Source organism: Apteryx rowi, unplaced genomic scaffold (genome assembly GCF_003343035.1).
Source record: "Apteryx rowi isolate R43461 unplaced genomic scaffold, aptRow1 scaffold_17, whole genome shotgun sequence".
Taxonomy (NCBI): domain Eukaryota; kingdom Metazoa; phylum Chordata; class Aves; order Apterygiformes; family Apterygidae; genus Apteryx; species Apteryx rowi.
The window spans coordinates 398,379-410,379 of record NW_020447974.1 but is presented as its reverse complement, the minus strand read 5'-3'; the positions used below and the strand labels follow the sequence as shown (position 1 = coordinate 410,379).

General features: G+C 48.0%; 1 protein-coding gene across 1 annotated transcript in view; it reads right to left on the bottom strand.

Moving 5' to 3' along the window:
• Positions 1–793: 793 nt before the first annotated feature.
• The window catches only part of ONECUT1 (one cut homeobox 1), a 20,434-nt gene continuing 9,226 nt past the window's right edge, over positions 794–12,001 (bottom strand). The window contains exon 2 of the mRNA XM_026060651.1: positions 794–1,086. Coding sequence (XP_025916436.1) covers positions 794–1,086 — 293 coding nt within the window. The remainder of the gene's footprint in view (positions 1,087–12,001) is intronic.

The window sequence follows — 12,001 nt, the reverse complement described above, 5'->3', positions numbered from 1 at the left end:
GTATTTTGTGTAAAAATAGCTTTGGAATATTAAAATCATTGCAATAAAATACCTGCAATATAATTATTAAATGTGTTCTTTGGTAGCTAGTCGATTTTTTATGGATGGAATAGTTTTCCTTTTTTAAATCTGAACATTCCTTAACAAACAAAGAGAATGCACTGGTTTAGGTATCATTCAAATTTCTTTGCTTAGTTTGAACTTGTTTCCAGGCGTTGCACCAGTTAAGTTCAAACAATGAAACAGCAAAAATCACACTACCGTTCAAATGGATTCAGACGACTCCACGCTTTGTCGGTCATGCTACGGCACAACCCTCTCTGAAGACCAGCCCTGACTAAGTCCCTAGCCACCGGCGTGTACACAGTATGGATACACTCTACACCTTCATGGCAATTGCTGTGGAAATGAAGAGCCATATCTGAAAAGATGTCCATTCAATGACAAGAAATCACTATGCTCCAAACCACTAAACAGCCAAGTACGGTGAAAATGATCATGGGTGAAGGTGTAAGACCAGTGGTTTATTCCTTTTCTCTTTGTGTTCCATTTCATTCATTTCCTTTCCTTCTTTCTTCTTGTTTTTTGCAAGTCGTCGTCCTACTAAAGTGTGTGTCTTAGAACAAAGTCATAATGCAGGTGAAATAAGTCTTTGGTTTCTTTGGACTTATAAATAACATTTTTTTTCAAATAGTTCTAAGTATAAACCTGCTATCTTGAGGTCCTGGTTTGTCTTTATTTATTTATTTATTTTTAAAGCTTTTCCACCGAGGTTTAGTTTGTGGTTATTCCTTCATGCTTTGGTACAAGTGCTTGATGAAGAAGATGAGTTGCCTGAATTGGAGCTGCCCTCGTCTTGCCACTTATCCAGACTCCTCCTCCGTGCATTCATGAAAAAGTTGCTGACAGTGCTCAGCTCCAACCCTAGCTGCTGGGAAATGGTGATCTGTAATTCTTTGGATGGACGCTTATTTTCCTTGAATATTGCATGTAGAGTCCGACGCTGGACATCCGTGAAGACCAACCGAGGTTTTTTGGGGGTATTCCCTCTATCCTTCCCATGCTCTTGTTCTTTCCTCTTGCACGCTGCAAGAAAGGAGAGCAGTGGTTAGCGGTCTCACAGAGGAGTCATAATGAATGCCGTAAATGACAAACTTGAAAAAAAAGACCATTCATTTTGGCTTCCAAATTGGGAGAGGACATGTGACATGGATAAGACAGATGCTCTTGCATGCAGATTTCACGTGTCTACCTAGGTGTACTCACATGTAGGGTTTACATTTCACTTTTTAGCCACTTGGCTCTGCTAAAATTAACATGGATGTTTTCACGAACTTCTGCTAGCTCCACTATTCAACCTCCATTTCACCCATTTCCGAGGCTCTGTGAAGACACTGACTGATATCCTGGGGTCATTCCTTGCTCTTGGTTAAGGTCCTTGGGGGGGACATTCAAACATGGTACACGGGAGCAAGTGYGTGTGGGTAGGACAGTGCACATTATTAGTGGATGTGAATCCAAAAGACTAAAATTGAAGTCCTCTTAGGGGACCTCTGTTGGTGCCCCCATGCAGGGGGAGCTAACACCATGCACCTCGCAAGCGCCTTGGGGACCCTCCGCACGGCTGCAAGCAGCGCCAGCAGCAGCTACCATCATGAGGATACGGCTGCCCAGTCTCTCCCGGCGAAACAGCTCACCGCCCCTGGAGGAGGGGGGGCTCCTAAGTACCACTCTTCTCTTCCCTCCACCTATCTGCAGTTCTTTGTTGTCAGCCCATTTCTGTATCTTTTTATTAGCAGAGAAACAAAGAACTGGGACAGAACAGGCTCTATAACAGTCTTACAGGCCCAGACGATTATGTATTTTGAACAAATTAAACCGCATTTTGACACGTAGAACAACGGTAGAGTAAATCTTCCTTACAGAACTTCCCTTTAATTTCATCTAATCTTCCCTTCTTTCCTTTCCACAATGTTATTTTACTCTACATTATTAAATGGCATTTGAAATTTAAGATCTGCCTTGCAGATCACCTCCTAGGCAGAACCTAAGGGGCTGGGAGAGCAATCCCGAGTCTCCCCACTAGCCTTTGACTGCCTGCCAACCCATACTGTCAGCATTTAGCTCGGATAAAAGGTTTCCTTGGGAGAACAGACTGGTCTGTCTCACTTTCAAAAGAGCCTGAAGTTGTCTGTTTCCCCTTTTTTCCCTAACAACATCCCTTAATGCTGACTTAGAGAGGTATTCGGAAGATAATATGGGTGGTCTGTCTCTGTGCCTGTCTAGTCCTTACTTCCGTGGAGATCAGAGCTGATTATAATAAGAATTTTTTTCAGTATCTCCACCAGTTCCATGGTTATTGGGCTGAAAACAGCAAATTACTTTACAAAGGTCCTTACTGCATCCTTTATTGCTACCCAGAGCCAGTGCCGGCATGAGGATTTAATTGCTGAAGGAAGGTATAAAAGTAGTCATCCACCTTTTGTACTTACAGAAGCAGCAGTTGCACAGATCAGACAGGAAAATTCAAGTGATGGCAACTTCTACCACCCCCGGGATTTGGCCTTGCTGGTCCTGATCTTGGTGAGCCCCCACGAGGCAGGAAATACAAGCGTTTTCCTTCTCTAAATGGACGAGCTTTTGAAGAGCTTCCTAACAATATATATTCCAGCTACAGAGTCTTTCATAAGCAATGACACATTGATCAAACAGACTGAGATGCCAAAATCATATCTTCTACAGTTATTTTTATCTGAAAACCTTTGAAGAGTCCTTTGAGGTCACATCCTGACTTCTAAGATACTGTATAACTTCTGGTCTGAAAAATAGTCCCTTTATACAAGCAAGACCTCACTGAAGTTAAGCTGGCGAACTCAGCATATAAATCAGTTCCTGTGAAAAATTGTGCGTGCTGATTGAAAGCAAACATTGATAACTCAAGGGTTAAAAATACCTTTGCAAGAATGGTCCATTATTTACCAATAAATGCTAGAAAGTAGAAAATGAGGTGCGAAGAAGAGATTAAAAGAAAATCTATCATTTAAGCACCTGTGAACATTTGACAAGGAGAAGCTCCCCATGAAAGCAGCTGCAGACCCTCAGCCCTCCTTCTGCACTGACCTCAGCCTCCTCCTTTAGCTCTGTCCTTGCTAACGTGCTGTTGCAGGCAAGGGAACAAACAAAAACCCGGATAATATTTGCCCTGCCTCACAATTAATTCCTTCTCACAGCGCTTTCCTTCTCGGTGACTACACAAATTCCAAGTTTTGCCTAGACATACTGTCCAGAGAAGAGATCATCACTTTTCACAAAATCCTAACGAAACAAGGAGTGAGATCCAAGTCAGCACTGGATAATGCTTCAGCAGGAACCATCATGTCATGAATTACACTCCCAGCAGTAAACACAAAGCCATTTTAACTTGCTATATAAACCTATGAGGTTTCAATCATAAAATAGTACAAGAATTCTCTGAAATCATGGAGAATAACAAAAAACAAATGTGCATTATGAAGCTAAATTGTTTAACTTGATGTCTTCTTGCGCTTGGTATGTTCATCTCCTGGAATTTAATATTCCTAAATAACTATTTCCCTAGAAAATGTCCCTTGAGTTGCAAAATGCCTTGTTCCTGAACTTCAGTTGCATTTGAGACCTCAGACTTACTGCTGCTAAGATGACAGAGGTAAGAAAAAAGTAATCAGTGATGGGGAGAAAAAAATAAATTTTATTAAGTCTACAATACAAATAAGCCAACTCTAGTATTTTGCAAATTCCTGAAGCTTTCTACTTATCTCCAGTTTGTCCAGCACTTCACTGTGCAGATAACTGGTAAAACCAATTAAATATTACATGGGAAATGGGGTGCAGATTTTAGAACTCAGTCTTCCCTGTAATAGCCAAAATCAATATAAGTTAATTTATATTGATACAAAACACTCAGCCTTGGCTTTGTATCAACGAAAAGAAAGCAAAGTGCCATACACTGCTTTACCCTAGGTTGGGTTATAGTGACTGTGTAACATACTTTTCCATTGGTGGAAAAAAAATGTTCTTGCAATAACTGTGATCCCCCCAGTTTCCCACCAAGGCTCAGCCTCCTCTGGAGCTCTGTGTTGAAGGTACCACTCAAGGTGCCTCTGCTCAGTGAAAGGCATCCTAGAAAACTGAGAGAAATAACACCGTTATTGCTTTTTGACATTCTTAATATTTCATCTGCCTGTAAAGTTTGGCTGTGCTATGAAATGTCATGGGACAGCCAGTGCTCACTAAATGACTAGCTGGTTATTCAATATTGTATTTTGCCCTCTTTGTTCGGTGTGCATGGCCCTGTATCTCAGTCCTCAGACCTGTATCTTCTGAATATGACATAATTCATTTCCTGGTGGGCTTTTCGGTACTATCTGAATGTTTGCCAAGCAGAATACAGTTGTTTCCCCAGCCCCTGCAGTGGGATGGGGCGCAAGGGTGAACTATGTGATCTCTTGCAGTCCCTGCCAGGTGTATTTTCTACCATGAGTTGCTATCCCAGATTTGCAAAGGCAGTATTAAGGTGTGAGCAGCTTAAGAGGCAAAATGGCCCACTTAGCTCACAAGCCCAACCTGAGATGCCTGCGGTCTGTATTTTTGGAGCAAATATTGCCTGCACAGGGCTTTGCTGACGGCCAGGTGACACTGGCTTCAGCCCTGCCTGGGTGCTGGCAGCGCTCCTGCGAGCCAGGGACCGGGCAGGGACCCTGGAAAGGGGCGCAGTCGGTGGCCACCGCGAGCTGCATGTCCAGCCTCACTCGGGGGTGAAACGCAGCTCCCCAGGCAGCATTTGCCTGTCTTAGTCCCGAGAAACGCTGCGTGTCCTGCTGCACTCACTTCTGCGGACAGCAGCCTCCTTCCCTGCGCAGCCCCAGACCAGCCCAGGGCACCGTCCCACGCAGCAGGGCAGCACGGGGCCCTGCGGAGAAATGCTATATGATAATGCCATCGAAGGTAACCTTAATTCTGGCAGTCCTAATTGCCAAGCGCTTGACTTCACTGCCTTAATCCTCTTTCAGCTTTTGTGGACGGGAATGGTAGTCTCCTGGGGGTTCCTCAGAGAGCAAAACACCCTGCAAGGAGTTCTGCCGGGCGGCACCACGCAGGTGCCCGCGCCGCCGGGGGCTGGGCAGGAGGGCTCAGGACACAGCCCTCCACGTGGCACCGGCCGGCAACCCAGATTTTCCTCTCCTGCTTGGCGCAGTGCCCCGGGAGAGGCCCAGCCGGCCAGCGGGCTTCACAGGTCCTGCTGAGCGCGTTGCTGGGGCCAGGAGACGCGCTCCAGCGGCCGGCTAAGCCACGGCACAGACCCCTAGCTTTGCTCTCCTCCTGTGGGTTGCGCGTTGGTGGACAAAGAAAAGCGAGGGACAAACCCCAGCGGAACGCGTGGCAGAGCCAGCTGCCGAACCCGGCGCCCTGCCAGCACCTCTGCTGGAGATCCCCTTCCCTCCCGGCTTCCCAGGCCGTGGGCGAAATCTTAGTCCCACCAGAGTCACTAAGAACTAGCCTAAATCCTAAGTTCGTTAAGAAGGTTTATTAAATATTATTATCTGTTATTAAATATTTCCCCTTTGCCTCTGGTTCTTCCTGCTGCACAGAGCTCCCGCACGTTTTGGTGCTCCGGAACGGGCAGCCTGCGGGGCTCGTGCAGGCAGAGCCCCTGTCCCGCGCAGACCCGTGCAGTGCTTTGCAGGTCGCTGGTCGTGTGTTTTCCCCGTGGGCGAGGGCTGAACCCTGGCGGGCCGGCGCTGGTTTCGGGCACCTCGCAGGCGGCGTGCATCCGGCTCGCCCACCCGCGGGCTGCGGGAGAGCCGCTCCCTGCCCCTGCCCCTGCCCGTGTGTGTGCCGGCAGCTCCCCGTGCCTGCAGCTCGCCGCAGCGGCAGCTGGAGGCCCCGTGTTTGGAGAGCCTCGCCGACCGGATTGCCAACCACATAAAGCAGATTGGCAGCTCAGGCTTTCTGAACAAACTGTTCAACCTCTCCTGCTCCACAGACAACTTCAAAAGTGCAAGTTTTCATTTGGATGAGGAACTTTGCTCTTAATTCCATTCCCGCTGAACGACAGTCACAGATCCTGGCCAGTTCCATGGACTATCAACATAAAATTGATGCTGGAAACGTCACTACGTGTACCAAGATAACAACCAGGACAACAGAGGCTCTGACCCAGAAACGCATGTGCCTAGCTAGTGGCAGGTACGTGGCCTGCCCGCCTGCCAGGCCAAGTCACACGCTAATTGATCCCCACACTCGTTACTGCCTTCGTCTGAAGGCAGCACAGCCACTCGCGCCTCTTGCAGCCAAGCAGTGCGCGGTGTTGGCCACCGTGACAAGTGGCACAACACAGCACGCCCGTAGCAGAGCGAGCCCAGTGGTCCCCACGCTGCTCCACGACGACCTTGGGAGCCCACCCTTCCCCTTGCAGGGTGGCACAGATCCAAGGTTTTAGCAAACCACCATACAGGATTTTCAGTTTCCTAAGGCTACATTCAGGTCCAGCTGGAATTGGTGAAAATATGCTCTAGGCTAGGCCAAAGCCTACAGAATAAGACAGATTATCCTCCTAACCTCCAACCTGGATTTCATCTACTTTGAATTAAGGACTAATTACTTGTTGGTCCAGAGAGAGCGAGCTACTGACGCTGTTGCAACTTGGGACCTTATCTGCAGCACGGGAGATCCACATGCAGCAGGTTCAATCCTTATTGAACATACAGATGAAATATCATGGCCTCAACAGGTAAAACAGAGAGGCACCCACTGCGGGTAGCAAAGCAGCCCAGCAGAGCCGAGGTTTGACCGTTGGCTCTTCTGCACCCCRCGGATGCCTGGCAAGCACCATATTGGCCATTTCAAGGCAAGGCTCCTGCCTGTTATTTTGCTCCTGAGCCGTGGCTTGCAGATCATTTTTTGTCCCGGGAGAGGCTGGGAACATTTTCAAAATCTGGTACATACTCAGGTGATACAAGTATACTTTCCCTTTCAGCTCTCCTCCTGCCAACTTTCATGAGAGGCAGATTAAGGGCAAAAATTTTAAATATGCCTAACTGTTTAAGGAGCTCTTGCAAACAGTACTGCCAGGCCTTGTTGTGAACTGCAAGGGTGGATGCCGCCTTTCATCTTCTGCCTTGTTCAGACCCAGGAATATTAATAGCACTTAAAAATAAATAATGGTGATAATGAAAAACTGTAATAGGGTTTCCTTACGATCGTTTTCCCTGCATTGCAGCCAATCAATTTTAATAATAAATTGTAGCTTCCAGCTTGCCAGAGAACAAATGTACACCGCGGGATAAAACCTGCTGCAACGTGAGAGACTACCCAGCGCAGGCGCAGAGCCTGGCTAGCCTGCGCTGCAAGGACTGACAGACCCGAGAGCCTTCCCCGGCAGCGCCCCCACCTGCGCTTGGCCCAGTGTTGTGTTCAGACCAAGCAGCTGCGCCTGTTTTGGCCAAATCTTCCTTTCTTTAAAGCAGGCAATGGTACTCACTGAAGTTAGTAGCTTCCCAAAGACAATTCAGTCATCCCTTTTTTTGGATAAACACCAGAGCCTGTCTTCAGAACTGTTTATTGCACACCTTTATAAGCGTTTTATTTTATGTAGCAGAAGATTATGAAAATAATTTGCACTGATGTCCTTAACATGCACTTCGCATGAGCAGTGTGGATGGGCTCCTCTCAGACAGCACAGGAACCCAGTTCAGGCAAAGGCCCTTCGCTCGAACAGCACAGAAACCCAGTTCGGGCAAAGGGCTTTGCTGAGCGCTCCGGGGTGCTGCATTTCTCCTGACGGTGCTCCCGCGGCAGGTGTGCGCCCCTTCCCGTGCCCTTCCCAATGAAAAGGACCACGCTTTTTGTCTGGGCTGCCCCAGCCAGGTGATGCCTCTTGAGATGCCTTTTGAAAGAGCCTTAAGAAAGTCTGGTTAAGAAAAAAGCAAAGCAGAGTCTAAAGAAAGAGTCCCTGACTCTGGTGACACATGTGCAGATACGGCAGTGCAATATTATCAGTGCCAGAAGGAGCCCTCTAAATCCACCACTGAACTCTGGCCTCCTCCAGTCACTTCCATCTTCCTCTGCCCTGAGCAACAGATATTTTTGACACTTGCAATTCTCCCGATACAGTCCATCAATCTATTTTTGTCTCCCTTTGTTCCTTCTAAGTCGCCCGAGGGATTTGGCTGTGTTAATGTGCCAAACCTTGTAAGGTTTGTACATCTTATTAAGACCCGGTTGTCCGTGAGCGGTGCAGGACTCACAGCCTCACTGCTGCCCGCTGGAATTGTGCCATTTATCACTGCTCTTTGCAGGTCCTTCTTGAACGTACGGCTGGGCTGCCTGTATGCACCATGAAGGGATCAATCCTGCTCCGACTGAGGTGCAAGGAGGATCATGTCCCCTGTGCAAATGCACTAATTAGATCATTAGCTTGAGATACAGAAGAGGCTAGTCTGCCCACCTGGGAGGTGATCTGTACTGTTCTGTCAGCCCAAAAGTCAGGATTATGGTAAGCGCAGGTATTAACCTCAACACTTGATCTAGTCTTTCATCCCTAGAGGGTGTATTTCTTTTTAAAATCTAAGAAAAATAAATCAAATACCATAATGCCCATTTTCCGAAGCCCTGTGTATGCACGCATACTGTGTGCCTGGCTGTGTGTTACAAATGGAAAATTTCCTTTCCTGTAAACACAAAAGCAAAGCATGAGACCAACAGAACTCTGAGGAAGCCTGTTTTCTGCTGTTTTCTTTGGGTACATAATAAAATACCACCACAAATCCAGCTGGCTTCTTTGTTGGAAAATTGACACTGGGGTGGGGGGGGGGAATAACGACAGAAAACGCGAGGTGGCCAAAACCCACCCCGAGCTCTGTGGCTAATTTTGGAAGTGGAGGACAGCTCTGCCTGGAAGAAAAGGTGATCAGGCTCAAGCGCCACCGCCAGCAAGCAGGCACTTGGGTGTGCGGAGGGAAGGCGTCAAGGTGCTGAGAAGGTGCAGGTGCATTTAGGGGTGGTCTGGACCGGCAGACCAGCGTCACCTGGACACACCAGCTGCGCTGGGGTAATGGCCGTGGGCACCTAAGGGTCTCCTTTTTACCTTTCTTTGTACCCAAAGCAGACCCAGACCAGCAACTGGGAGCTGCGTGAGTTCGCACAGCTGGAGGCGGCGTGCGGCCGGCAGCGAGCAGGCGCAGCGGTGCCCGGCCGGCCCAGGGCCTGGCAGTGGGGTCCCGGGTCCTTCACCTCGAGGCGACAGTCGCGTTTCCAGCCTGGCCCGGGTCACCGGTGGCCACAAGTCATTACTGCTCGCCGGTCACTGAGTGCCTGTATGAGACGAGGCAGGGTCTTGCTTCAGCTCCTGTGAGCAGGTTCACGCCGCACTAATTTCCGTCACATTTGACACGTTACTTGACACCAATTAGCGCCGCGGCTGGATGCCAGCACTGGATGCCATGGGCCAAGGGGTGAGGACCTGCGCTTGCCGGCCACAGGCATGACCCCCTGCCGGTGCTCAGGGAGGCAAGCGGGGAGGTCTGCGCGGGAGGTGGGCAACGCCGCACGTGCGCAGTGCCACCGCGAAGCCTCCCCCCTTCGGAATCCCGCATTCAGGATCAAACAGCGCCTGCGCACTTTAAAACATCCAACACCACTGATCTGGACAAACTTCACCCGGGACCTGCGCTGGAGGAAACAAGAAAGCTGTGAGCAGCTACAGCTAGCAGGGGAGCGAGGCAGAGGCTAAGCGGGTACCTACAGGTGAGGGTGGCCAGCCAAAACACTTGGCAGCTGAAACATTCATTTGCAGGAAGAGCGAGCATCAGGGATCTCTCACGACTGAAAGCCAACAGGAGCACAGCTCTGCATCGCACCTGAGGAGGAACCTCCCCACTGCACTGTGTCCAAGGGTGGATCCGGCACAGAGCCGGGGCCTCCAGGCTCAACGACCCCCCTCACCGCACTGACTTCGTCTCCAGCACTACCTCACCCTTCCTATTCATGAGCACGATATTTGCTTGAGCCAAGCAGGAGAAAAAACATCTGCACTGTGCTTCTCTCAAGGACTCCAGTGCAAGATTCCCAGAAAGTAACGGGGTGTTTACGAGCTACCAATTTCACTGCTGGCAGCTGAGAACAGTAACTGTTGCCATCAGCAGAAAAGCCCCAAGAAATGGTGCAGCCCCTCTCAAAGAAATGCCGGTAAGAACACTGCTTTCTGCTCCTGCTGCACGAGAGACAAGGACATATTTTAGGGAGACTTGAGAGGATTCTCAAAACTTGTGTGTGTCATCTTTCCCCCTCCTTTTGTAAAGTCAAATCTCTTAACTATCCCAAGACCAGGCGAACAGGACACATTTTAGACAGAGACATAAAAAACTTCTAGAACCTTCTCCTTAAACATATTTTCTAATCTTTATTGTGTGAGGACTATAAAGTCTGGGACTTGCCTGAGGTAGAGTCTGAACTGGGCCACTAAGAAGTTGGGAATCTCTTTCTAAAGCACCTGCTTCTAGTTTTGAAACATCACAAAATATCCAATAACATTTTTAGAGAGAGAAAACTCGTCACTGGTACAAGGTAGAGAACATCCTGGAGGATATTCTGACGGTGAGTCTGCCTTTGTGGGGAGAAGGCAGAAGAATTTCCACAGGAGGCTGAAACTGCTAACGCCTGTGGACAGCAGAGATAGTCCTAATTACGCTGGCTAGATGAGTGCAGTGGAAGCAAGTAGTCAAAAGTTCATGGTCAATTTATAGCGATAATAATACATGGTGATAATAATGCAAGTGTGATAAGCACCGTCCTTATCATGTGAATAACACCTCTGGAGCGTGCAGAGATGCACAGATACAGGTGTCTCCTAATTGTCAAAAACTTAGCATTTGGGGGAATATGGGAACAAAATTAGGGGCCTATAAGACCCACGCTAACTGAGTGCAGACTTTACCACATGTACTAAAAGCAGGCAAACCTGTTTGGCCTGGAAGAACAACCACAGCTTCTCTGTGCCATTTATTCTAATATTCCACCATTCGGCGAGGAGCACAGACAGCATCAGTACTACATGAGGGTTCCCAAAAGYTTCCGCCCCTGTTAGGACAAGACCACTCACGTGTCAATGCTGAAAGCCTCCACTGGCAACACAGTACACTGGTTGCTCCCCAAAACCTTCTCCTCCCAGCTGAAGAGAGCATGGAAACACCAAAATGTCTGAACACACATTAAATGATATTATGGTATTTCTTATTGGTCCTGGCATGGTTCAGCATTTTGCACCTTGTCTTTCTAGTGATTGGCATTTACAATTATTTAGAGTGCAGTGTATCCTGCTAAAACCCAAGCAAAATTCCTCTTTTGTTTTTTCATACCATGAGAAAACTTAAAAATATATTTCTATAAAGGAAGCTCACAGAATGACTTCAGCCTGGCAACATACAGATCCCCGCTGAGACTGCGAATGGTAAACATCTCACTCCCGTGCACTGTATGAAAATGAGCGACCTTAATTTGCTGCCACTGGAATAATAAAGTGAAGCAGACTAAGCAGCACTGACTCAACATTTTGGGATTCGAGGGTTTGCACAAACTCGCAGTGTTGATGGATCTGTAACCGCTTGAATAAACTGACATCACCGCTACAGAATATGCTGCTAAGTGGATTAATCAGGGGGAAGCACCCGATTTTCCTGCGATATCATTTAAAGTAAATGTTAAATTTCTTTAGCTGGATCTTTAGTTAACCATATTACTGTGACAAATATTTCTTTGTCTAGCATAAGTAATTAGAATTTAATCACTTTAACTGCATCTTAATTACCCCAAATGAATTGGAAGGACATTTAATAGCAAAGATTAAATTGCCTTAATGAACGATTTTTGTGACTGCATCAATATTTTAATCATGTTAGCGGCTCCCGGCGCGCCCCGGCCGCTGCGGCGCGCTGCAGCTGCCGCCCCCGAGGTGGCGCCCTCGCCC